The sequence below is a fragment of the Protomyctophum parallelum genome (genome assembly GCF_964188405.1).
Source record: "Protomyctophum parallelum genome assembly, chromosome: 10".
NCBI classification, from domain to species: domain Eukaryota; kingdom Metazoa; phylum Chordata; class Actinopteri; order Myctophiformes; family Myctophidae; genus Protomyctophum; species Protomyctophum parallelum.
This window is the reverse complement of record NC_139704.1, coordinates 39,801,911-39,829,631: the sequence shown is the minus strand read 5'-3', so window position 1 is coordinate 39,829,631 and position 27,721 is coordinate 39,801,911. Positions and strand designations below refer to the sequence as shown.

Sequence of the window (27,721 nt, the reverse complement as noted above, 5' to 3'; positions counted from 1 at the left end):
GTTCCAGGAACCCCCCAGAAGCCAATATTTTACTTAAACATTTTACTTAAAGATTTGTGGCACATTTTCACGACTTTTCAAAAATAGCAGACCTACAAGCTCGTAGCGCGCCACTCGGTGGCGCGCTATGAGCTTGTAGATCTGCTATTTTTCAATAGCTAAATTATAACCATGTAAACCACCAAAATGGGTTCCCGCTCAAAATGGATTAAGTCCTCCAGCCGACACGCGGCAACCAAAGCCGGTGAGTTGGAATTGGATGTGACACATACACAGTTCTGCGTGTTAGGTAATTCGTTGACGAGGGGCCAAATTCATTTATGGAACAGCGGTATTGGCAGGCATTGGACACTCTCTGCAAAAACAACGATAATCACAGAGGTTTGGCGCCGAGTGACAAGGACTCTTCAGGGAAAGACCCTTACACACTGCTTTGTGGGCCATTCCTCCCTGGGATGGAGGAAAACATCCGCCCAGTGTTCTGAAGATGAGAGTGGCTTAGGGCTGGGAGAAAAAAAAGCTTTATGCAAGGCGCTGTTAAAAGGGCTCGATTATAATTTGTTGGGTTGTGTTATTGTCGGATAGCTTCGCACTAATGCGCGATATCAGGAAGGACCATAACCTAAAATAGCGTGGCTTGGCTTGGAGGATTTCTAAGATGAAGAAATAAATTTTAATATAGTCAGAACAATGTTTAAAGAACGACGAGTGGGTTTTTTAATGTTGAATTGATGAAATAAGGCCTGTGATAAATCCTCCATAATAGCGTGAGGGGGGGGGGACCCTGTCTCAAGCCATTTAATCTCTTTTCGCTTTCCCCATTTTTTCTGCTAATGAGCCTTATTGACAATCAAACAGGAGCTGTCATCCCCCAGGATGCCGCTCCGCGCAGACCCGCAGTGTTTGTCAGTGTCCTGGCAATCAGGAGTTGCTTGCAAGACCAGGCAGACTGTTAGTGGTTCTCACAGCAGCACTGCCTGAAAATGGCACACTTCCTGTAGAGTTGCAGCTGCCACCTCTGCTACTTCCATTACTTTCTATAGCATGCAGATGTTGTATCAACATTCCCCGCCAAGGGGACTGCAATAACTGTGAGATTCATGCCATGTTTCAGAGGCACGTCAATTTCTCAAGTGGCACAATTAAAGAGAGGGAAATACAGTACCGGGTTTTTTCGCAGGAGCTGAAATCGGAAAAGAAGCTTTTTCTTCTTTTTTTTCTCCTCTCCAAATGGGGGCCTGTTTCATAAGGGTTCAGAAATCCACCCGGTTTTTTACTGCCCTTTTCCTGAGTTGAGCCGTTCTGTGAGTCTTTGTGCGGCAGACCTGTCGCGACCCACAGCGGATATGGAAATGGGGCTAAGGTTTTATGGGCCAAACGGATTGGACACAGTCAAGCTCAGGGGGCATGAATATTGGATGTTATTTCTGCTCTCTTTTTTATGTAATCCATTGCCAATACATTATTAATAGATGATATCATATCCAGAACTACTGGACAAAGCCGTACAGAGGGGCACTATGAAAGAAGCTCTATATGGTTGGAGACTGTGGCAGTGAATTCAGTTCAAGTGATATTATTTTATTACTGTAGCCTGTAACACACTCTGACCATGGAGTTTCTTTGCCGCCTACTCTATTGGACTAAGCGAAGTTCATAGAGGGGAGAAATATGCTGAATACTGTATCTCTGCCAGGGGTAAATCCTGCATTTGTGGGTTTGAAATGCACTGAAACATTGATGATGTATCAAATGACACCCAAATACAAGTTTAATGGATTTCAGAGATACTTTTTGCTCATCATTCTTGGCTGCAGCGAGTGAAGTGGAAATCCTTTGTGAGGATCTAGAGTTTTTCCTTGCAAAGCTGACTCCCCGTGTAGAGTAGCTAGGGGAACTAGTGTCTTATCTGATGTACTGATTCACAACCAAGAGACTCAGCTAATGTGGAACTGGTTGGAAAAAGGGGGGGAGAAAAAAAGGTCAGTCATCAGAAAGTTACTATCTATCTACTCTCGTGCAGTTTTACGACAAACGGTAGCACAGACTCCTGTATAATCTTCAAATTCATAGGAGCGATCGCAGCTGCTTTTTCCTTCAGCTGTTGCCCAAATCCAGTCGAGGCAAAAGAGCAAAGTCTTCAAAAAGTACAGCACTGACCAGAGAGTAGTGGAGAGAAACTATTGTTCACCTTTTTTTAGTTTTATGGACCTCTCCTATCTTGATATGGTACACATAAACGGCACAAAGGTATTACGTACATCAACACCCCCTGAACATATAAGATCCTCAATAAGACTTACATAGGGAGTGGATGCGTAAGGTAATATTCTCTCTTTTAAGGTCAGTTTGAATTGTTTTTCCTCATGGGAAACGGCAGATTGATAAAGAACAAACAAAACCCCTTTTCTGAATGCTTGTCCTCCATGGCCTCAATGAAGGTTTCATTCCTTTATATCATCCAGCCCAATTCCCAGCATGCACGGCCATTGTAGCTCTTTCAACTGGAGCTCTCCATTGACTGGCTCATTGTCCGGCCGCTCTTTTGTGCGCGCTATCACCGGAGCACAATCTTTCACCTGAACAGCGTAGGAGGCGCGCAGCCTGGATATAGTCACGTTAAAGCAACCAAGTCACCCAATGCAGACGCTGAGCCACGCAGAAAATTAAAATTCTGCATTAAAAGCCTAATTTATGCTCCGTAGAACTATAACCCTAACACATATGCAAGCCTGTTGTTTTTGGCGTCCGGCACCTCATTGCGTTGCAGTGTGACTTGAGCTAAACAAGGTTATTATTGAATATTAACTTTCACCAAACCGCAGTCGGGCTTGCCGCATTAGTGAGTTTATTAGTCGCCATGCTCCGTGCAGTCATCGGTGAACTGAGACTAGCACTGCTCCAGCTTATATTATTATTGAAGTGTGTGGTTTTTTTTCTTGTATGTAACAATGCATGAGCAGATGTTTGAAGCTTGGCCCTCAGCAACACAAGGCTAGTTAAGATCGATATTGCTTTCAATATTTCTTTCCTTTGACAGATAAGCAGTACAGAGGAAAGTCTTGATAAGAGTGGCAACATATGGATGTGGCGAGCTCTCTCTCTTTTGATTGCGTGACCCCCTGACCTTTGCCTGCGTTTGAGGGAAAGGCAGCCACATGGTATGGTGGGGGTCTGTCAGGCCCTGGTTATGGGGCGTTATTGACCCGGGATTTATAAATATTTAATGCACACATTAAGATCATGGTGGAGGGTGGCCATTAGAGCTCTCCAATAAAGAGGCTCTCACAATGATTGAGTGGTGTGGCAGAGCTGGTGCCTGGTCAGACTGGGACGACAGAGAAAGCCCGGTGAGGCAATACGCCACTTTGGTGTTTTCAAAGCCCACAATAAGTGGCCACGCGTGCCAACCCAGAGTATTGCATTTACGTTTGTGTCTCTCTCACAATTCTCCTCTATATTCATTTAGCCTTTGCTGTTGGCTCGTCGTCTTTTTGTGGTTCGGAGAGAATAGATTTCTGGAAATCCAATATTCATGGTTGCTCTTATCCAATTCCAACCCTATTTTGGGCATAAGTGAAAATGTGTACATTTTAAAAGTAGCACAAATAGCAGATCTACAAACTCCCGAGTCCCGACACGTCACATTGTGACACGTGAGCTTGTATATCACATATTTTTTTATTGTACGATGAAGTATATTGGGCTTCAGGGGTTAATAGGATAGTTAAGAGTTCATAGACATACAATTGCACACTTGTGTAAGTCCTTGCCGCAGATAGGTTTTGTCATTAAATAATAGAGACAGCAGTGAGCAAGGCGATAGATCCAGACCCGTGTATGTGTATCTGAAACAGATAGTGCCATGTCAGGAAGCAGATGTGTGGCTATTGTTATCAGACACATTGGATTATCGAGGGAGTGTTTTGAGGCACAAGGCGATCACAGTCGAAAATTGAATCGCTCTTTGAGTGTGTCTGCCCCCTATCAGCAGCTCCTGTGCTATCTTGTGTTGCCGCGAGATCTTTTGCACGCCACGGCTTACATAATAAGCCTTGATATGCTGATTGCTGCTCAACTTGCATTCCCTTAATTGTGCATTAAAGCACGGGGTGGCCACGGACAATGTTGCCTTGATGAGAAATTGACATTTTGTGACCTGCTCTCCGTGACCACTCAGGATGCCAGATAAGATGTTCAGTTGTTTTTAAGGAGAGAGACTATTCTTCCCTGCAGCACTGCGCTCCCTCTGTTTGACCCACTTGATGAGTATAGATTTCACAGCGGTCCCCTTTCAGCTCACAAACTATAAGAGGTTCAAAACGATACCAGCCCTTATAGACAAAGGATAACCTTGCTCTTTCAATGTATTGATTCTTTATTAACTAGGTGGCTTAATGCAATGAAATGAGGGATTTGAATGAGCCCCATTTGGGCTGCTTTGAATAAAAAGCTTGCACCATTTATGAAAGTCTACAATGAATGGACCCTCGAAGCACCACAGATATGCAGGATATGCTGATACAACGATCAATATGGGAATATGTCACAATTTCAGAATGTTTCACTTAAAGAATAGGAGAAAGGCAGTTTATCAACTGTTTTATGGATAGTATACGTTCCACAGCTTGCAAACAATTATATCTATGGTATGCACTACTACTCACAGACAAATTACAGGTGTTTCTTCCGGAATCAATGCCGTGTTTTGTTTGATACTTTGTATTTATTTAAAGAAAAACTTGCCAGTTTGCCTGAGATCACATAGAACTGAAGAAGTCCACAGTTGAGGGGCTATTGTGTTTTTACTGAAAATTTTAATAAAACATCACTTATTCATTTCTGTTTCCATTCCAAATGTTGACATTGTTGAACTTTTCTTCCCTGTAAACACATTGAAGCTATGTGGCAAGAGTAGTGGTGAGTAAAAATGACTTCTATACATTCTACAAAACAGAAAGAAAATACAACCACAAATGGAGTGTTTTTTTTTCTCCAAGGTTGTCCCTCATGCACATTAGTCTCTATTGGGTCTTAACAACTATCATTATGGGTCACAAACAATTTATTTGACAATACAACCAACAAAGTTTTTCTCCAAAATGGTCTGTATAGATAATTTAAAATCAATATAAAAATAAACAATGAAGTTTGACTTCCCTTTTAAAAAATGGACAGAGAGTCTTGACAGAGGAACACAAATTGGAGGATACACATGAAATAAATGGACATTGCATTTCATCAAATACAAAAAAGGAAAACAAATGAAGGCAACAGTTCTTGGCTGAATTATCTGTGCTGCATCACTATATTAAGGGCATGACGATTAATACATACATAATGAAAAGCAATATACAAAATTTCAGAGATAAATACATTATTTATAGTTGATATGTTACAAAATTTCCCTCAGTGAGCGCAAGTGTGTATTTGAACAGAAAAATGACAATGAACTACTTTACTCCTATGTCTCAATGGATTTTAATTTCTCTTTTTTTAATGTTTTTTTTAAGTTGTTGTTGATCTAAAAGAACATGAAAAAGACAGATGTATAAATATTTAGCACAAGTTTGGCAATATCACAATAGTCTACAATTTTATAACCACATATAAAACACAGAAGGGAATTGGAGCTAGAAGGAGGAGGCTGCCCCTCATCGACAAACGGACTTCACAGTAGCCTAGAAATGCATTCATATACAGTGCTAGCAAAAAAGTTGAAAAACATGGCAAAACACACTTGCTTAAAAGGAAGTTCTAGACATGGAAGTATGCCGTCTCCAACAGAGCAGAGTGCTTTATACACGTCTGTGTGCTTGTTGAATCCAAGAGATTAGTTTTTTCCACTTTTGAAGATGATTTCTAGCTACAATAAATTACAAAATTTAATTTAAAATGCAGGAGTGAAACATGATACAACCTTACCCACCCACACCCCATGTCCCCGCCCGCCTCCCCCCCCCCCCCCCACCGATTTTTTTTAAAAACTCGTTTTTGTTGTACTTCATGATCCATTTTCTACATTATATATCTCATATACTTTTCCAGTTGAAATTCAAACTTTCTTGGCCCCCTGTGTAATTTTTCTGACACATAAAAATACAAAAAAGTCACATTATAAAGACACACAACTGTTGTGGATCTATTAAAAGAGAGTTGAAACAGAAAAACAAAACAAAAAAAACAAAAAACAATTTCTGAGGCAAACGAGTTCATCGGCAAATGTACTGTACATCAGTGTTTACTTTACAACCGACCGGTGAGTCCACAGAGTTCTTTTCCAAGCCTGAACATAATATCGTTGATTGGTCAGAGCCGAGGCCAAAGCACAAGCTAACGGGTACACAAAATAAACACATCCTGTGTCCTCTTCAAGCTCGGTAAAATGGGTAGAGAAAAAAAAGATCCTTTGCTTCAGGTTGTGGAAGTCTTCCAAAAGGAAGAAAAAAATATTTCATTATTTTCTTGTTTATTTTTTCATTTTTTCTTCTTCCTCGTTAAAAACGATATGCTTGTTTGACTATACACTACACCAGCTGTGTGCTATAGGGGAGTCCTGTGAAGTGGTAGTGTGTAGACTGGTGCTTGAGATGACAAAAAAGTGCATTTACATAGGAGGGACCACCAGGCCGGACATGGCTGGAAGAGAGGGAGAGAAAGCAGTAATTAGTACTACTGGATAGATGCATGTATGGCTATTCATGAGAAAAATATACAAATTGTGTGTGTGTGTGTGTGTGTGTGTGTGTGTGTGTGTGTGTGTGTGTGTGTGTGTGTGTGTGTGTGTGTGTGTGTGTGTGTGTGTGTGTGTGTGTGTGTGTGTGTGTGTGTGTGTGTGTGTGTGTGTGCACGCAAGTGTGCGAGCGAGCGCGTTTTGCGTACATATATGTGTGCGCGTGCACCTGGAGTGCATACCTTAATGTGGCCTGTTTGCACGTGTCTCTCTGAGTGTTTGCAGTATGCGCCGGCCCACACAAAGATGTGCATTTGTGGGGGTTTTAGAGTAGGGGGGGGGACTTTGAAAAGCTTCCTCTTGCTCTGACATTTCAGCCCCCAGCACGCCAGTCTTGCTGTGTGTGATATTTCTCCTGGCATCGGGGTATTGGCAAACAGTGGTCCAGACTCCCAGGAGATACGACCACGGTGACGGCCGAGCAACAGCACGGTCACTACCCACAATGCCTCGGTGCTACAGTACCAGACACTTCTAAAGCTCCTCTCAGTCCTACCACTCCTCCTCCTCCTCCCTTTTATTTTTTCATTCCCTTCATCTCCCTCTCTCTCTCTCTCTTCCCTGTTCTCCATCACTCCACTGAACGTTAGTCCTCCAAACCTCACTTTCCCCGAGTCCTATTTCTGTGTCATTATCCAAGAGAGATTAGTCGCGATCAAAGGTAGCTTCCGTTATTCTACGAAGACCATCTGCTTAGGATATCATTAGCAACTGTACATCACCCCGAGAGTTTATATATGCAGTATTTTCACACGTTTTAACAATTAGGCGGCTAGTGAAGTGCTGGGATGATGTATTATTACATTGCTCTCAGTATATTTGTAGAGTCATGGTTGAAATGCTTTTAAGTTTGCCAGCGCAGATGATGGCAAGGCATTGCTCATTAATTTCTGCACAACATGTATTAATAAGTATGAACGTGTAGCAAGATGAACTTTAATTTCCCACTTCATTAAGCCCAATGTTATTAATCTTGGGGCACACACTACGGCTAAGCTTGTTTTCAACGCAATCATCGCGGTCGTGACACACGCACAAAACCTAATAAACATAATCACTGAAACAATCCTGGGGAAGGTGCTTCCTCCGCGACCTCACGCTGGATTTGTACGTCGATGCGCTCCTGTGCCGCTCACAGCAAATAGCCGATCTGCAGATGATCACGACGTGTCACAGCGCAATATGGGCGCTTGTAGATCAGTGTTTTGTGGTCCGTGCGACGAAGTATATCAAGCCCTTCGGAGAACATCATTTGTATTAAAGGGCATCAGGCGCGTACGAGCGTGAGGCGGTGCTTGCATGTGAATGCGGGTGTGTGAATCATGTTGCCATGTGAGTCTGTAATGTATGTGGTGTGGTGCATGTGTGTAAGCTGAAAGGTGTAAATTGGCTTGTCAAAATGAATATATTTGTAATGATTAGTCCCTCACCAAACCGGACAGAGGCCTGAGCAGCGGTATCTGACCAGTAGTCCGTGGGGAAGGGATGAGGGGGTGAGGGGGGCTCACCTTGCAGTCCGTTGCCGTTGGCGCTGGTGCAGGAGGGGGGTGGGGAGGCCTGGGGTCGGACCACAGGGGCGAAGGCGCTCTTTTGTTTAACTGCAGAGACGATAGGGGAGGCAAGGCAAGAAGGGGGGTGGGGGGACGGGAGAGTGAGAACGTGCTGTGAGTAGAAGGGAGAGAGGGCAGTTAAGGTAAGGCTGGGATAGTGTTACTGCCAGGGGGGATACACGATCAGTACTCACATGGCATTACAGGCCCCTACCATCAACATCTTGTACAGACCCAACACTGGCGCTCGTAAAATATACATATCAAGGAAGCATCCCTCGTATTTCTCTTTTTCCTAGAGTTCCACGATACTTTCTCCCAAACAACAAAGAGGCCGAGATTCCCATAAATTGAGGAGTAATATACTTTTGAGCATCAATATCAACATCGTAACCCTGTCATACATGATTCACAGTGTCGGAAAGAATTGAAACTGCTGCAATGAAATCACGGGTGCGGCTTACTGCTACTACCCCCACTACTGCTACGACTACTACTACTACTATTGCTGCTGCTGCTGCTGCTACGCTGTGGGCAGATAGTAACAAGTCTACTCACTTCCATATGGGGAGTTGGCAGAGGACCCGTTGAGGAACCCTGGGGAGCTTGGCACGCCGAGGTTCATGCCAGCGTTACCGTAGCCGTTCATGCTGTTGCTGACGGTGTTGTAGCTGGACTGCTGCGGGGTGCTGCTAGAGATGTATCCCCGGGGGGATACACTGCTGGTATTCCTGCTGTAGCCCACTGTATAACCAACCCATAGAAGATGAGAGAGAATGGGTGTTATTCTTAATTTTGTTCATTCAATTGGAAACATTCATCATTTTTGCAGTAACTTATCGTGGTAGTCTGTTAACCAGGGATCATCAATATGTACACAGACAAATGTGTCCGTGGCAAAGACTTGGGGCTATGTCTTGCGCCACCCCTTACCCCTTATCCTTAAACATATTTGCCATTTTGTACTATTTTGAAAAAACTTTTAAAATAGTTCAAATAGCCGATCTACAAGCTCACAACATGTCGATGTAGATCGGTTAGTTGGACCTTTTTAATTTTAATTTTTTCAAAATAGTAAAAAATGGCAAATAAGTTTATGGGTAAGGTGTGGTGCAAAATAGGGCCAATGGTCTTCTCTGTGGCAATTCTTTGATTTTATTGTTTTCTTGTTGATCATAAAACCCAATTACTGAATGTAAATTCTCCAAGCTTTCGTCAGAATATGTTGTATGACACTTATTTACTACGACACTATGTATATTAGGAGTCCAATTCTCAAATGTTGTATTTGCAAGGACTGCCTTAACTCACGAATGGAACCAGATTGACCTGTAAGGGTCCATTTGGTTCCATTTAAAGGGATTGTGACATTAATTTGGAATTGTTCTTGTTTTTTTTAGGTTTTCTAATCTCAATTGCACCCAAAAAACATGAACTTTTAACATTCAGTAGATTTTCTGTGATCTGGGGTTTTCTGGCTCAAACAGGTGCTCTGATTTGCCGGCAGTAAGTGACATCACTTACTGCAAATCCCATATATGTCAATGGGATTTGCCAGCAGATGTCACTGTTTCACTGTGTTGCCTGTTTTCATTGTAGCTCAAAAGGCCCAAAAAACCCCAAAGAAAACTTCAGACCACAGAAAATCCACTGAATGTTCAAAGTTCAGGTTTTTTGGGTGTAATTGAGGTCATAAAACCTAAAAGAAAAAATAAATGAAAATGAATGTCATAAAACCTTTAAACACACTCAGAGTTACAGACCTGTTATGGTCATTCAGGGATAGCTCATTATGCGTTTCTGCTAATATTATTGTCCACTCATTTTGTATGTCCATGGCAAAAATGTAGGTGAAGGTGAAGGAAAAAATGAACCCTGCTGTTAAGCCAATATCTGTGTATTCGCGCCAACTACTTCCGGGTCACACAGCCCAGCACAGCGAGAGGACGAGCAAAAAGTTGCACGAGCAGCAGCCGACATGTCTTAGCTTTCGCCATAAACGGTAATATGTCAGCACGATGCGATAAAAAATAAATCACTATTTATATCAGATGTCAGACGGATTGGACAAAAACAACAACTTTGGAGTATTTTTTCTGAGAAAACAAGCAGCAAATAATCCACAATGAATGAATGGATCCTTATGGGGTGCGCGCACATTCATCCTCATGCTGGGAAGAATGTAGGCACTGCCTAGCTCTGGTCCATAGCCAATGCTTCTATGATTCTGCCCTGTATTGGCTATGCTACTTTCGCTTTTAACTCTCACATGGAACTCAGACCAGCCTCTCCTCTTTAGCGTAAATAAAAAGAACGTTTTTGCTACTCACCAAAACAAAGGCGGGTTGTGTCATTAGAAAGCCTACTTTCCTTAGTGTACGCACTCTGAGCCCCCCACCACCACACGTATAAACGGTACTTTTTGGCCAAAAAGGGATTTTATTTCCACCGGAAAAAAATACAATTAGTTACTCCAATGCGCCCTCTACCGATATTGCCCAGAGAATATTTATACGTGTGTCCACTAAGGAAAGTAGGCTTTCTAATGACACAACCCGCCTTTGTTTTGGTGAGTAGCAAAAACGTTCTTTTTAAATACACTAAAGAAGAGAGGCTGGTCTGAGTTCCATGTAAGATTTAAAAGCGAAAGTAGCATAGCCAATGCAGGGCAGAATCGTAGAATAATTGGCTATGGACCAGACAGCAAACTGGACAGCAGGAAAGGTTAGTTTTGAGATTCGGCTGCTTGGAGTTGATATAAACCTTATAACCCGCCATATGGCGGGTATGGCGATCTGAGGGGTAAAATCCTAACCCTTCATCTGGCGGGTGATGGGGCGGCTTGGCGCCCTGAGTGTTAACCACTTAAGCCCTAAATACATTGGCATACATCGGATGGCATTAATAGCTGATTTTATCTGCTATTCTCACATTCTTTGACAATTTGAATGACATAATTAAACAGTTAAAAAAGCGTTTCAGGAGTTGCCTGTGCCGCTGTGACATACCGTAATGCAACGTACCTTGGTCGTTCCCCTGTGATTCGGACACGTTGACTGCTAGCTGACTGCTGAAGGAGTTGACCCCCATCATGCCGTGGGAGGCTGTGTTGGCGAGGGAGGGGATCTGGTTGTGGTTGCGGGGAACGCTGTACAGGGCCTCGGCGATGTCAGCTGCCCTCTTCAGAATGATCTCCTGGGGGGGAAGCGCGGAGAAGTTAGCTTTGGTTATTTATGGCTCTCCATTGTCATAGGTTACTTTGCTTTGAAAGCTTGGTTCTAGCCTATAGTCACACATACAGTAGTGGTGGAAATTCCTGTTGGAGACAGTGTGGAACCTGTGAATTTGCACTGGTAGTTGACTTGGCAATGAGCCAGAGATATAGCGCATTGATGCTGTGTGTGCGTGTGCGTGTGTGTGTGTGTGTGTGTGTGTGTGTGTGTGTGTGTGTGTGTGTGTGTGTGTGTGTGTGTGTGTGTGTGTGTGTGTGTGTGTGTGTGTGTGTGTGTGTGTGTGTGTGCGCGCATGTGCGTGTGCATGTGTGTGCTTGTGCGCGTGCATGTGCGTGTGCGTGCGTACAAACCTGATTGTTGTGGGGCATTCCATATAGGGCTTCAACAAGATCTGCCGCTCTTTTCAGCAGAACCTCCTGATGGGGGGGGGGGGGGGGGGAAACAGGGGTTATTAAATGTTAATTTCTAAACAGATTATATTCAGCCCCAGTGGAATATACAGTAGGAAAAAGCCAAGACTTGAGTATCGCAAACCATTATTGCACAGTAGGCTATGCTGAGCTTTAAGATGTAGTTACAGTTTTGTCCTTTTGGCTAAATAAAAGCCAGCGTGATTTTCAGAGGCAGCGGCGCTGAATTCAGACAGCGCTACCACTTTGCTCCTTCCAACCGTGCGGAGCGGTGAATAATGTTCCCTATCTTAATTAAACTGGCATAGTCCTTTAAAAAAACACACACACAACACCTCGCCCCTAATTCTGGGCTTCACGTTTGCTCTTGGAGTTCAACGTCGAGTTCCCCCTCTCTTCGGAACAATAAAGTGAATTAGCTCTGGGTTAATCTAGTTCTGTCGTAATGACATTAAGGAATTTTTCAATTAACCTCTTTGACTGGCTGTTGCAAAGGACTTCACAAATGACTTCCCATCCTAGCGAGAGCTGGGTGCTTGTGCCTTGGGGACACGGATGCTCAGGATGTGGTCTTATCCATGTCTGCATGCTTGCCCCCGCTTGACAATGCGGATTAGCTGTGTTGCTTTGGCTCTTAACACTGAAAATGACTTGGCTCTGGCTGCTGTCCCCCCCCACTCCGTTTCAGCCCTTTCAGCTAGGTGGGGTTTGGGCCTGTTTGTGTGTCTTTATCAGCTCTTTGAATTGAGCACTTACAATTAAATCCCTCTCAAGGAGCGAAACTGCTCTCTTTGTTTCCTTATAATATAGAAGGCGGCAATGCTGTATCTCCTCTCCATTTAGAGTGCATTTTAATCTGACAAAGGCAAGTTGTGGGGACATGGCTGTTTCTCTCGTTGTCACCTGCCGTAGAGCAAGAGATTTGTCGACTCTCGCTGTCAGAACCCTGGTTAAAAGCAATGCAAATCTGTCACCAGAAACATCTCAGATGGTGCTTGTTTTCTTCCCACATTCGCTGTGTTTTCTTTTGCGGGGGCCTCGGTAATTTGTCTGAAGTGTTCCATCACTTGGCAATAGCAGTGTGGGATTAAGACGGCAGCTGCCGTAAATGAATGTAAACACAGCGTTCGCGCCTTCAAACAGCGGCCTCCAAGACTTGGCCTGCTTTTCCACAGTGCCAGCGTATGGGGTGTGTATGTGGAGCGTGTGTATGAGCAGCCCTTTCATCCTGAGGAGCATATCTACCAGAGTCCTTGATTTATCAAGATGAATCACTGTAGAATCCACTTCCAGCGTGTGCCATGCTCTCTTATAGAAACATATCGCTTAATCCACCCCAAGTTATCGGATGGGTGGCTCTTAGAATGGGCATTTACCTCTGAAATTGGTGTGTATGCTCAACGTTGCATGCATCTAGTTTGCATACAAATAAAGAATTATGGTTGTCGTGAGGCAGGTAGACTAAATGAGAGGACCAGCTGTCTTGATGTGTTCTCATCAGGCAGAACAGATTTCTCCCGCACTCGCTGAGTGAGATAAAGTGGTTTTCTGTCTTTTTTTCCCCACAGTTAATAATTACCAATAATCTATTCTATCATATTTCAAGATCTCCTACATGGCTCTCAATTTTAAATAACAATTAAAGCAATTAAGACTGTCACGTTCGCATGCCATGTTTCATTCTCTGTAAAACGTCCTTCCCTTCTTGTCCATATGGTACTTTGCAGCAGCGACATAAGGACAGCTTGAGAGAAAAAAGAGGAGGAGAGAAAACGATATTGCCTCTCATCCCTAATCTGTCGTTTACCGCGTGGCGTCTTAACTAACCAAGCTGACTCGCAAGGCTATGCTTAAGTGGCAACCTAGTCATATCCGCGCATGATGAGAAGCGCGGCGCCCAATCAACAGAGGAGTTTGTTGTCTTCCGACGAGGCGCCCTCACGCGTATCAGCTCATGCTGTGAATACGATTAACACGGAATAGTGTTCTGAGGGCATTTCCATGTAAATCTCTATACCGCTCTGGCATAAGTGTAATTGGCTTTCTTGTCATGGAGACATATCAGAAAGCACCATGTTAAATTGAAACAATTAAAGGCCTCAAATGATCTCTGTTGTTCTGTGACAGAGGCGTGACAGATTTCTGCTATTGTTCGCCTTGCTTTTCTCATAAAGAGGTCTGGTTGTTCAACAACTATGTTTTGAAACGGGGATTGTTCAGATGACGGATCACCGCAAGATTCAGACGCTCTTTCCCTTTGCTGCTGAGAGAAGAAAGAGAGGGGGAAAAAGTACAGAAACCCTTGACAAATGACGCGCTGTTAAAAAAAACCCGTCTAATGTGAAGGTTACGTGGTCTAAAATAGTCTCAACGTGATTCTTCAAGCAGCAGATTAGCATGGATGTTGTATTTATATTATCACAGTTAATAAAAGGGGGCCTAGGTTATGTAGCTTGGAGTGCTAATGCCATTATAAAACTGTAAGGCAATTACTCTGTTAGCTCTAGCCTGAGGTAATGAATGCATTCAGAAGCATAGGGCCATTAGATGAAGGTACTTCAAAGAGCACAGAAAGAGAGATTCATTTAAATACATGGGTAATTGCTTGACATGAACACATTTGTAATATTTTCTCCTTGTGGATTACACAAAGAATTGGAAGAGAATGGGCTTATGCTCATTTTGGGGAGAAAAGAAAAGAATCCAAAGCAATCAGCTTAATAATAAAACAATATTGAGTTTCCGCTTTTAATTTCATAATGAATCTAATTTGTTACAGAAGCGAGAAATTGAGTGTGATATAATGTGATATCCAGTCTATTTGTCCATTACTGCCAGAGGGCACAAAATGGTATTATAAATTGTCTTTTTTATATTATGAATAGAAAATTGTTTTATAACAAGATCTTAAAAAGGAGGGTGAATTCCAAAGTCTCTGTTCACTTAACGCGATGCCCGCAAACCAATCTCCTTTCTCATCACTTGACTGCTCACACTTATTACTTTCATATTCACCCTGGACTTTGCATTGAATTTTTATATCTGGCACCCCTCCCACAGGGTCGGACTGTCATCTACGATGTTGTCTTAGAATTACGAGGTAAACTTCAATCAGAGGCAGCTTCCCCCCTTTTTTTTTTCTCTGTGTAGCAACAATATTAGCGTGCATCCCTTGCTATCCATGAGCACTCCCATATTGGCTTTCTGTCTCCTTACAATTACCACGTGTCTTACTGGTCCCAGGGAGGAGGCTGGTGGAAATCAATAGCGCAGTAATATTATCAACTGGAGGGTGAAGTCATTGGGGGGGGGGGGGCTGGATGCAGGGGGGTATGGGGGGGCTTGGTGTCGATTTGCCTTTCTGCTAATGCACACTGCACATCCACCAAGCCTCATCTCCTTTTTATAGAGTCTCCCCACCTCACCTGCAACCCTGTAATGGCTGCTCTCTATATGCTGTTCTCTCTCTGTTCTCATTCCAAACGTACATGCATTGCCAGCCTCGGCCCGCCAGCTTCAAGCCCGCCGCGGGCTGTTTTATTGGGAATGTGCTTTTGACCCCGAGAGCCGACCCTCAGATGGCAAGCTTAACAATGACGAATCACTTGGTGGGATCATTTACATGCCCCCTGAACCCCATATTTGGGTCCATTAGAGAGCAAATCAAATATTTATGTTGTTTATTGGAAGTGCAGGGTTTCATCTCACTCTGTGATTGTTTCATGCAAAGGCTGGGAGACCTTGCTATATTAAGTGTACGCGTGCACCCAGGAAAACTAATCTTGGGCTCAGTGTCAAAATCTGTCCTCGCAGCCAAAGGCGCTTTGTATTCGCAGGAAGAAGCAATGCTTCGCTGTAATAAACCTATGTTTAACATTATTGCGCTTCGTATTTGTATGTTATGTTGTGGATTTGGCAAAGACACTCCGACTTAGAAAATTGAGAGTTCAGCGAGATACTGTGTAGGGCTGCGGTGTCCAAAGTGTTATTGTGATATTGGAGGTGAATGCACTTTCCCATTTGGTCAGCGTTTACAGTTAAAATTAGAGCTACATTTCATGTCCAGGTGGTGGTTACTGTCTCCATGGGGACTGCGTCTAATTGAAACACTTCATATTGTGTACCAGGGACTGGCTGTGATGTCCTATATGATCTCTTCAAATTGACTTGGTCAAACGTCTATCTATAGGTAACCCCATGGTCTGTTCTTTATTAAATTGTCCGTTGGATGTTAATGATATTGCTGTGTTGCATGCTGGGGTTTAATAGATAAGGTCTTTAAAGGTTTTACGGTATTATTAAAATTCGGCGGTGGTCACCGCTTTACTACATGCCATGGGACTTTGAACAAACTAATCAGTCATAATATTACCATTGACGCATCTGGCATGCCAGCCACTGAAATGAGGACTACTGTAGCAGGGTGGCAATTAGTGAAAGCACATATAGATGTTATCAATAGGAAATGGAAGGAGTAAGACGATCAAAGAGCTTCCGATGGGGGGGGGGGGGGGGGGGAAGGAAAAGTTTTGGTCCTCGATCAGGTCCATCAATTTAGCGAGCTATCTATGTGCCGGTGCCACACCAAATGGGTTTCAAACGGACTCCTTCACTGGCGTTAAAACGAAAACACTAAGAGAGCCAATGCATAATAACATGCAGTCTTTGTCTATTAGCCACACTAAGACCAGAGGGTTTACGGCACAGGGTTCTGTAAACAAAAGATTAAACCAAATCGAGCTGTGGAAAATGAAAGGAAAACATGAGTGGGGTAATGAGGGTGCAGACGACGACTCTGACCAGATTACCATCTCCACAGACTACTGGAGAGGAAAACGTCTGATTGAGCTATTTTACCACACAGAGAGTTTACGCCTGTCTCCTCGCACAAAACCAATACCATTACCCCCACTGCTGGTTGGGGGGTTGCAAAGCTGTTCAGGGCCACAGTATTTTCCTTGGGCATTCATGTGCTTTGCTTTCACATTCACATTCAAAGTGCTTGAACTCTTGGTTCTACGACTGTTGCTGTTGTGTCGCATGGCTACAGCGGTGGATGTTCGTTTGTCACAGGTTGAATAGCGATACATACATAGTCATACAATTTGGTGCCATTTTGTTTCGTGTCTATAAAGTTACTCTGAGAACAATTGGACCCAAATAGATCCGTAGGGGTCCATTCTATCCCTCAGAATTAAAGCAGCTATAACGTGAATTTTAAAACAGTTTTTAATATTTAATATCATATTGTCTATGTTCCTTAAACTTATTTCTAATGGTTTGAGCCTCAATCACCACTCTGATATAACCACTCCATGGCATTTCTTTTTGCTTCTGAAGCTGTTTCAGCTGCAGTACCACAATGTCCTGAGGTGGTGGGGGTGCTGATATGCAACTTATTTAATCTATGTGTCTGGTATGCGGTCAGGCTTAGGCTTGGCTCAGGGAAGAGGACGCCCCTGCCATGCATAGTCCTCCATGGCACCATTGGAGGTGCGACAAAAAAAGCAGGAAGACCATCCTTCTGTATTAAATAATACTGATGCTAGATCAGCAATGGCGGACATTGTAAACAAAGTGGAAATGCAAATTTGGAACTGAAGACTGAAGAGAGGGAGGAATTATACAAAGTAGGGTGACATTGATGACATCACAAATACGACCAAATCAGTTGAGCTGTTCCTGAGAGCAATTTCCATAAAAGCCCGGCCTATATGATGAGAGATCCCGATTGTTCAAAATTGCATATTTGTGGGGATAGAAAATACACAGGGGAGCTCAAAAGACACTACAATTGTATGTTATAGGTCCTTTAACACTGAGGATGTTAATGTGCATGGAGATTAGACGTGGTACTGACCTTCGGTAACCTCTCGGGGTCGCCTGGGTGCCTGGGTATGACCTTCTGCAGCCTCTGGAAGCCATAGTCGATGGTGGGCTCGTTCAGGGCTGAAAGCACAGGGCGGAATATCCAGTAAGGTTTCATGACTGATGTCGGATTTACACTCTACAAGCTCAAAAACGTGTCACAGCAGTGCAATGCATTGTAGAGCTTGTAGATCTGCAGTTTTTTGGTGCAAGATAGATACCGCACGCACGCAAACTATATCAAGCCCTTTAATTTAGCCTGAGAGATGATGGGGGATAAAAAAAACTAATTGAGAAATCGGTTGGAGTTTACTGTACTAAAGTAATTTCCAGAATACCTAATTTCAAAGAACTCTCGGGGGTGAAACAATGTTTTATGAAACAGAAGCGGCTCAGGGCGTGCGTGCGTGCGTGCGTGTGTGTGTGGGGGGAGGGGGGCAGAAGCAAAATGACACGGGCTCCTCTGACACTTGTGTCACAGAGTGTTATTCCATTAACAGCCGTGATGACCTACATCAGTCTGAGAATCTTTCAGAGGGGGGCTCACCCCCCCCCCCCCACTCCCTATCTCTCGCTCTCTCTCACTCTCTTTTTATATACAGTATATATATTCTCCGGAATATTGACTACAGCAAACTACAACGCGGTGGTCTTCTAATCTAACAGAGCTTTAATAATCTGTGAACGGCTGTCCGTGCATTGATCTACAGTAAGTTGCTGTCATTTCACCCCCCAGTTTTCTCCCCGCAAAACCCGAGCCGCGCCTGCGACGTCGCAGGGCCCACGTTGAAATACGGCGATGGATCCCGCGGAGCCATTAATCTCTCCCACCCCTCAAATAGTAATCTGGGGCACGGAGGCATATTGGGCGATGAATCAGAGCCACAAAGTAAATGAATCATAACCCAGACTTTGGGTGAGAGCAGGGGCGTTTTATGTCTGACAGTCCTAATGGGTAATTGAAGGCTTCCCTTACAGCCCCGCCAAGAGTCTAAACAATCATGTGTACACCCGTAGACAGGGACGGGGAAATCAGGCAGGGGAGGGCACGGGGGAGAGTAGGGAGAAGAGGAGGGGGGGGGGGGGGGAGGGAGCAGTTGTAAAGGGTGGGGGGGACGACGACTTAATAGAGAACATCACTTCTCAATGTAGATATCATTTTCAGGAGAGTAACTCCGCTGAGTGGAGGCGCTTCATAAATCAATGGCTTTCTGTGGAGACTAATAAGAGCTGCCTGCCTCTATTCATTGTTCAGCCTGTAATTTGGGCCATCACTCATTACTCAGCATGTAATTTCGGCATTAACACCACACAGTGGCTCTGTGAACCTGCAGAACGCCACAGAGAAACGCGCGGGCGTGGAAGGGCAGGCCATGGAGCGCCAAACACACACACAGCGAGGCGGTGCCGCGTGGGGTGCAGGGCTGTGGGGGGCGCCGCGGCAGGTGCAGCGAAGGGGAAATAAGGAATGATGTGCATATCTGTGTTAACTTTCTCACTCGCTCAAACGCTTTCTGGTACTTTCTTTCTTACATTCTGTCTCGCTTGTATAAATGCATGCAGCAAATCTCCACACAACACACACACACACACACACACACACACAGCATGCTGTCACATGGTCAAAAATGCAGTACTTGTGCAAAAAAAGGCCGAAATACAGTAATTGCTAGCTCAAGCATGATCAAGTGGAGCAATTACGTGTCCAAGCGTGGACAATGCAGGGTACTAATCAATAGTAAGGATCTAGCTTGCTCGTACAGTGATACGTGTATCACCTCCCCACACACACACACACACACACACACACACACACACACACACACGCACGCACACACCTCAATAAACCCCACGCCACAACAACATACACCCCTGGAAATCTGATTTGACATGTCATCATGCATGCCAAAACGACATGGGTCGGCTTTGGGAAACACAGGGGAACGCCATCTTCTCCTTTAATAAAGGATTGATCAGCAGTATTGATTGTACATGACAAGACTGTAGCCAGGAGTTTGCCCTCTTTCTTTTGTTATTTCCACCCCCTTTCTTATCTATGCACTGTGGCAGTCCTGTGTGTGCACCACGACGTGCACACATGCAGCACGGACACACCCGTGTGTTTTTTGTTGGTCCGTGTGTGTGTGTGTGTGTGTGTGTGTGTGTGTGTGTGTGTGTGTGTGTGTGTGTGTGTGTGTGTGTGTGTGTGTGTGCGCGTGCGTGCGCGTGTGTGTGTATACGGCGGTAGCCCTGCCAGACCCCGCTGCTCAGTGTGATGTAAATTGTATATGTGTAAAAAGCACTCCATAATCAGGCCATCCATCATCAGAGGCTGTCAGTGGGCTCTCTCAGGGTGATACATCACGCTCTCCTGTCCTCTGCTTCAGCTGGGGCCTAGCACAACCCGCCAGGCATGCTGGGAACACAGCCGGAGAGACGTACATACTGTACAGGACGAGGCCGACCGCGAGGTTGGATAAGGTGTACCTTTTTATGTTGCCTTTCCAATGATAACGATGCCCCTGTGCCATACATATGCTGTGTGTGTGTGTGTGTGTGTGTGTGTGTGTGTGTGTGTGTGTGTGTGTGTGTGTGTGTGTGTGTGTGTGTGTGTGTGTGTGTGTGTGTGTGTGTGTGTGTGTGTGTATACATACATACATACACACGCACACATTCAATATCCTACACTTATAAGAAACGTGATGTGGAGGACATGGAAAAGTTTTCGTCTTGGACTACTGTGTGCGTAATGCATTATTTTTCTATACAGTACAGTATGTGACAACAGGCTTATAATAAAGTGTCTGAATGCATGCATGCAGGGTTATTGACCGTACACGGCAAAATCCTGACTGTCAATTTAACAATGAAATGTATAACCTTTCAGAGTGAAACTGAACACTCAGGACTTAATTGTAATTAGTTATGTTTTATGAACGAAGCCTGATTTATACTTTGTCGTGCGGCGACGTCACACGCCGAAAATATGGTGTGTGTGTGTGTGTGTGCTTGTAGATCTGCTATTTTCGGTGTGTGTGACACCATGGTACGACGGAGTATGAATTAACCATACGTCTCATAGGTTTTTTTGGGGGTTTTTTCGGTGTGGGGGATTTGCGAGTCCGCGTATCGGCCATGATCTACGCGTGCCGACGTGTCGCCATCTCATCTATCATGGAAATGATCTTTGTAACAACCCCGGCGTAATGAAATTGGTGACACAGACCGCCATCTGCTATTGATTTCATGCAAATGCTTTTGACAGCTGATGGAGACTTGCATTAGTGCTAAACGGTGCTGTCAGTTGATGAGTTGACAGTTCTGTAGTCGTAGCATGTACGCTGGCGCGGACAGACACAGACCGCGTCAATAATCCTATAAGAGTCGCTGATGATATATACTGAGCACTTGTATTCGTTCGGGACAATAAATGTGCAATGTGTGTTACAGTATTTATCACGTTAAGGAGATGAATATGCTAAGCAATACTGCCATGTTTACAATTTTTAAAGCCAATAGTCCTTTCTTTCTTTTGCTCTTGTTTTTCCAATGGGTCATTTGAACAGCACTTATTTTATACCACAATTCACCACACACACACGCTCCACATACTGTAACCCTTTACACAGCCTTTAACTTTACTGCCAGCCTCTTGGACTCCTGATGACCCTTTTTCTTTTCAGCAAACATTCACAGTCCAGACTTCACTCTTCCTTCCAAAGATATAACAGAACTAATTTAGCTCTGAGCTCCGTGATGCCCTTGTATGACTCCAACACACGCCAAAATTAGTCTGGCGCTCCTCCTCGTCCCTCCAAACACAATGCTGTGGAGGTGGCGCGGCGGCGGCGATGGTGGGCGGCTGTACCCCTCCTGCCTATGAGGTGTTCTCGGCCGCTGTGAGGAAACATGAAACCCTCAGCACACAGCCCATAAATCCTGCTCTGGGTGGGGAGTCTAGCCGAGGGGAGGAGGGACCAAGGAGTGGTGGAGGGAGGAGGTGCGTTGGTGGGGGGTGGGGGGGGGGGGGGGTTGGGGGTGTTCGCTGGCACGTTCCAGTCACGCCCGCTTCCCGGCCCGCGGCCAATCAATACCACTTTCCTGTTTTAGAGGCGGGTAATTATGAGGTGGAGAGATTGTGTGACCTCTCACCCCTGCTGCATTACTCGCCTGATATTAAGATAAATTGCCTGATTTTGGGTAAACATATGCTGCAATTCAAACTGTCAGCACTGGTTTGCTCAGGGATAATTTGTATTGATCTCCTGGCTTCTTCCCCATTTTGCTTACTGACCTCATGGATAATTAGAGAAAAAGAGACACGGGGAGGTAAAGGCAGGTTCTGCATTTGAATACACTCTGCAGGGGAGATGAAGAGAGAGAGAGGGAGAGAGAGAGGGGGGGGAGGGGGGGCGGAGGCAGAATGAATGATAAGGACTAATAGAATTTTCATTTTCTCTCATCTTCTGTTCAACTTCAGACACGTTGGCCGTTTGTTCAATTACACCACTTAAAATCTATTTTCTCGTCTTCTTGTCCCTGCTTGGGTTATTTGTAAAGGAATATAATTGTTCACAAATTATGGTAGTTTCCATGGTTTCATTCGGTGCTCATTAGAATTTAACCAAAGCAATAACACACAACAAAGTGACTGTGAAGATGTTTCAATTTATATGGACGATGGTTGAAGGGTAAAAAAAAAAAAAAGTACTGTCAAATTCGTGAATCACGTGAACATGCTAAGTGAGTTCTCCGCCGAAGGGCTGAAGGTTAGGAAGCAAACTTTGGTATGAATATTTCAGTAATTTCTTCACTTTGGAGAATGAACGCTCATGTTTCAAGAATATGATGAAATGGAATGCATGACCTGGTGAGCAGCTGTGACCATATCATTTCCAATTTTGAATATCACACACACACACACACACGCACACGCATGGCAACACACGCACGGCACACAATGGCAAGGGTTCAGTGGAATTCCTTTGCATGGGATGTGCACTTCCCAGTCTTATTTTGATGTAACCCGCTAATCACTTAAGCCCTATATATTCCGCCATACGATGAATAGCCGGTTCGACCAATAGTCGATCTACCAGCTCACAGAGCATTGAGAGCTTGTAGAGCTGCTATTATTGCTATTTTCAGTCGAAACTGCTTAAAGGTATATTCAGTGATTTCACTCAAAAAACCTTGGGTTTCGTTTTTGGCTGGGACCCAAACCTTTCGTCCAATCAGGATAGAGAGTCAAAAACGAAACCTAAGGTTTTTTGACCCCCAGGGGTTAACTGGGGACAGGGAGGAACTCCTTATATGGTCAGCACACTATAGTAGAGAGGATTATCACAACAACACAAAAACATTAGTGATATTTGAATTAAGTGAAATCACTGAATATACCTTTAATCTACTCTGTCATTTCTCGGTGCACTTAACACATTTTCTCCCACCAATTCCCACTCCACCAAACCCCCCCCTCCCCAATCCCCAGCCACCCCACCCAAAGCCACTTTGCTTAAAATGCAGAGTGGATGGCCTGAACATGGCGTCTGAACATGGTCTGCTGCCTCTTCCCCATGTTCTCCAGAAATAGGACATGAGTAACCGCTCCACAGGAACAGTGTAACATGGCCGTCGTTGGCAGATAGAAGTGCTTACATGGCAATACTCTGCGGCTGTGCTTTGTGCGCCCCTCGGTCTATATGGAAGTGGATTGAACGTGACGTATTGACTTACAGTATCAGGGTATAAACATGGGGAAATGTTTTGAGCAAAGCAGTAAATTTAAGGGAAATTGTTCCTCGTTAAGTCTACGGGCTTGAATGGAAGCGTGCACGGCGCGCTAGCATTCCTGCCAGCCATTAAAGCTTATTACGATAACTCTATCTTTCCAGGAGATAAAAACCTAGCCTTGTTGCCATTTGCCAGCTATTACTTTCGCTAATTATACTTAACTGCTTCGAGCTTATCTCCACTCCTCCTACACCATTGAGCAGTTTTTTTCCTTCCCCCTTAACACAAATTAGAGGTGGAGTGGGAGTTGGGGAAAAAGGGGGGAAGACAGATAAATAGCAGACAGACAGAAGTTCATTCAAGTGTTATTGCATGTTGTAACGAGTCAAAGCGGTCCAGCTGGGGCACCTGCAGCCTGTTAGACAGATGAAGGTCGCCGTATCATCGCCACAACAAATGACCTCATCTGACCGGTGTGTCGTTTTGGCCAGTTCAGTGAGAGACAGTGGGAGAAAGGAACGAAGCCAATATTATCTCAGGGTTACTAGAGGTGGTCAAACTTTTTTAATACGTGTTGAGAAGGTAAGGTATTAAGAAGTCATGCGGCTCCAGATTTTATATATTCTTTGAGTAGAAAACACGCATGCAGAGACAGGACACCGCCTTAAAAAAAAATCCAAACCAAGCCAAATTGGAATGTTTCACTGCAAACCCACGCAAAGCAAACCTTAACTGTTTTAACACTGACCATATCATCTCCATCCACAGCAGCCAGTTAGCACTGAGTGATTCCATCTCCCGCAGTCTTGAGATGAACAGGAAATTAAAATTTCAAAGATCTGCAGTTAAGATAAATCAATGGAGACAGATCAATGTTCATTGAAATTTCATGAACTTTGAGCCAATACAGATGAAAAAAGAAAAAACCTAGACAGTTACAGTCTGCTGCAGATATTGCTCCTGCAAACAGATAAAATGTAATTAACACGGTTAAAAGGGGGAGCCGTGGCACAGACTGCACATCCATACTCAAAATCTACTCCTCATCATTGGCGGTGTTATTAGAAAATGGGAGAAGACACCTGTTCAATCGCTTTCCTGACATCTAAAGTAAGTGCGCCACTTCTCTGAGGACACCGCTGGACTTTCACACATTACCGTCCAACAGAAAATCAAATGGGTTCCCTTCACAGCTGATTGCGGGCGCAAATTAATATTGTAAAATGAAGATCAATACATGGACGGGGCACGGATCGATGACGGCTAAATTACGGCCGCGTTTTCCCCCTCATTCAAGATGAGTTGTGTTTTCCTCTCAAAGTCAATACCGCGCGGCCTCCCTCATTCATTTCTCAATAAACTTGCCGATGAATTTCAATCAAAATGTGCTGGGGGTAGGGGTGTGGGGGTGGGGGGGGGTGAGAGGGAGGGGTGGAGTTCTTTTTTAAAGCCCGTTGGGTGTGGAACATACTGAAAATGGGGCAAGAAGGGGAGGGAGGGATACAAGGGAGGAGGGGAGAGATCCTCGTCTATCAAGTGCTACCCTCCCCCCACCCTCCCCCCGTTTCTCTTTCCTTTGGCAGAGGACTGATGCTGTGACTTCGTAAGGACAATCCATTTAAAGAACCATTAGAAGACAGACATCTAACAATACCGTGGGACAAAAAGTGGGTCCAATTAAAATCAAATCAATGAATACCATCCTTATAGCAAAAAAAAGGGGGGGAAAAAAACACACACACTCCTGCCTTCATTTTTCTCTTAAAAGATACCAACGATATATTTCACAGAGAGATGTAACGGATAAAAGACGTGCTCAAGTGTGAGTGCTTATTTCAATCAATTTCCCCGGCGCTGGATTTCACAGGTCACTTGCTGATAACACGCTGTGGAATAATGCCACAGTGTGCTTGCCAAAGCCCACCTGACAAGCCGGCTGACAGTGGGGGAGTTAAGAGCGCGCGTGTCACGTCAGCCTCTCTAATTGGACACAAGGACCTTCCTCCCCGGAACCTTGTCGCGATCCACACAAGCACACGAGGCCTTCAAACTGAGCCCGTCTAACTCAGCCTCACGACTGTCTCCTTCACTCCCGCGGAGGAAGTGCTAAATACCAGAGTCGTAATGAGACAGGCAGGTACGGAGTAGCTTGGATAACATGCTAGACTTCCAACACGTGCTAAAGAAACCAGTTGAGAAGATGGTTATGACCTACTTAACTGTAGTGAAGACAGTTATAAAGCTGCCTATTTCATCCATGTCGGTGTGGTTCTCACAGCAGGGTGTATTATGGGAAAAGAAAAAAAAGAAATCAATTTAGAGGCGTATCCCGCATTACATTTTCAGGATTTTCAAATTGGACAGGCCCGGCCGGGTCTTTGAATGTTACACGGCGACACTTTGGTGTGCGTCTTCGAGTCCTCCTCCTTTATGGATGATCTGTTTACATAACTCCCTGAATGCCTTTGATTATAGCATATCTTGTTTTGCGGTATGGTCACACCCTCGTCACCGACGAGTACCAAGCCCAACCCTGCAGGAGAGGAAATGAAGAGGAAGCTCTCCATCAGATCGGCCCTCCTCTTTTATCCGGGGCTTCAAAGTGCCCCATGGTGGGACCCTTTTGCATCTGATGTGCCTCGATAAAGACCTCAATGTTTGTTTGTTTGTTTATTCAACCATTTAGTCTGCAGTAATATACTGCTGCATACAGTAAAAAAAATCTTTCTAAGAGTGGAACAGAAAATGTGTTTAATTTTGGATTTGAGGCCTGGATATATATGTCACTATTTATATCTCTGCTTTGCTGTGGAGAGGACAGAGGACTTGACCAGTCTGGGTCAAAACCTACTGTTCATCTATCCATCCATCTTCCTTCGCTTATCCAGAGTTTGGTCGACTCCGTACTCCAGTACCGTTCGTCTATTAACTGTATAACATATCTTTTTCTTTTTTTATATTAGCAATGTAAGAGCCACAGCAGTGAGATACAGTTTCAGTATATACAAAAAGAAAAGGTCCTGCTCCTGCCACTATTAAGATCTTCCTTTCCCAAGCCCCTTACAGCACTGACATTTCTTGATCTCCACCAGTATTGAGTGAAGCACATATGACCCTTTTGTCCTTATGTTGATGAATGGCTGCCTCATACCCATTTTGTCAGATTTTTGGTGCAGTGGAGTCGATAGCGTCACCTTGACGGGGAAAAGTTTGCGATCCATCAGCCCTCAAGGCTGTCTGGCCTACAACTACAGCCTGGCAAAGAGACCACTCACTGTACGTGGCGCCGGGCTCCATCCAAAACCCTTCGCCGCGTGCTGCTGTGATTCCACGAGGTCGAACAAATGGCTCTTGTTATACTACCGCTTTACAGAGGAGGGCGCGGAAAAGAAAAAAAAAATCACTTGACTTGTACTAATAGCCGAGAAGCCATGCTGGTCACCAAAGGTCTGAAGACGAAGCACCCTGTCAGTGCCCAGCTTGGGAAATTAGCAAATAATGTTCCCTTCCCTCTGACAAATGTGTGACAGCTCGCCTTCGCCAATCATTCTCTCCTAACGTTATGATGCATGTCTCGGATCCCCACCAGAGGATACGGGCGTAGTTTACTGACCCTCAATTTGCCCGTGACAAATGGGGTCCCGGTAAATGTGCGTTTTCTGGGGGCGCGGAAGGGGTTCATTTTAAGCAATCCTGGTTATGTGGATGTCACTGATTAGGATAAATAGTGTCTGAGTGTGTTAGGACCGCTAGCAGAACCATATTACCAAGGGCCTGCATCACTGCCCCAGGAGGCAGGTTCTCATGGAAACCTGGCCAAGATAGAGAACCAAAAGCTCTGATGCAATTAGGGGCTCAAATTGGATAAATTGGTCAGTCAAAGTTTTTATTTATGATTTACCCTTTCGTATAAGGGGTATGGTATATATGTGGTGAAAAGGTTAGAGTGCCACAAATGAGGTTGCAAATTGAAGCCTTTTCGTACAGAATATACACTATATTGCACACGCACACACACACACACACTTACTGTACTCACTCACTCACTCACTCACTCACTCACTGACACGCACACACAAATTAATACATTCATACTGTACATACATACACACATGTATATGATCAAACAAGCACGTACACTATGCAGTGCTTAATAAAGTGTGAAGTATTGACCTGGGAAGAGCAAGGCCTTTC

The 27,721-nt window shown here is 44.4% G+C and overlaps 1 protein-coding gene across 7 annotated transcripts in view; it reads right to left on the bottom strand.

The window, feature by feature from the left end:
• Positions 1-5,969: 5,969 nt before the first annotated feature.
• The window catches only part of LOC310866246 (transcription factor COE3), an 84,364-nt gene continuing 62,612 nt past the window's right edge, over positions 5,970-27,721 (bottom strand). For 2 of the 7 annotated variants that reach the window (XM_083775762.1, XM_083775763.1), the window contains exons 11-16: positions 17,787-17,875; positions 11,867-11,932; positions 11,292-11,478; positions 8,842-9,027; positions 8,164-8,331; positions 5,970-6,639 (exon numbers count right to left, since the gene is read on the bottom strand). In XM_083775762.1, coding sequence (XP_083631888.1) covers positions 6,608-6,639; positions 8,164-8,331; positions 8,842-9,027; positions 11,292-11,478; positions 11,867-11,932; positions 17,787-17,875 — 728 coding nt within the window. In that variant the 3' untranslated portion in view covers positions 5,970-6,607. The remainder of the gene's footprint in view (positions 6,640-8,163; positions 8,332-8,841; positions 9,028-11,291; positions 11,479-11,866; positions 11,933-17,786; positions 17,876-27,721) is intronic. The other 5 variants (XM_083775764.1, XM_083775765.1, XM_083775767.1 and 2 more) reach the window with 3 other exon arrangements.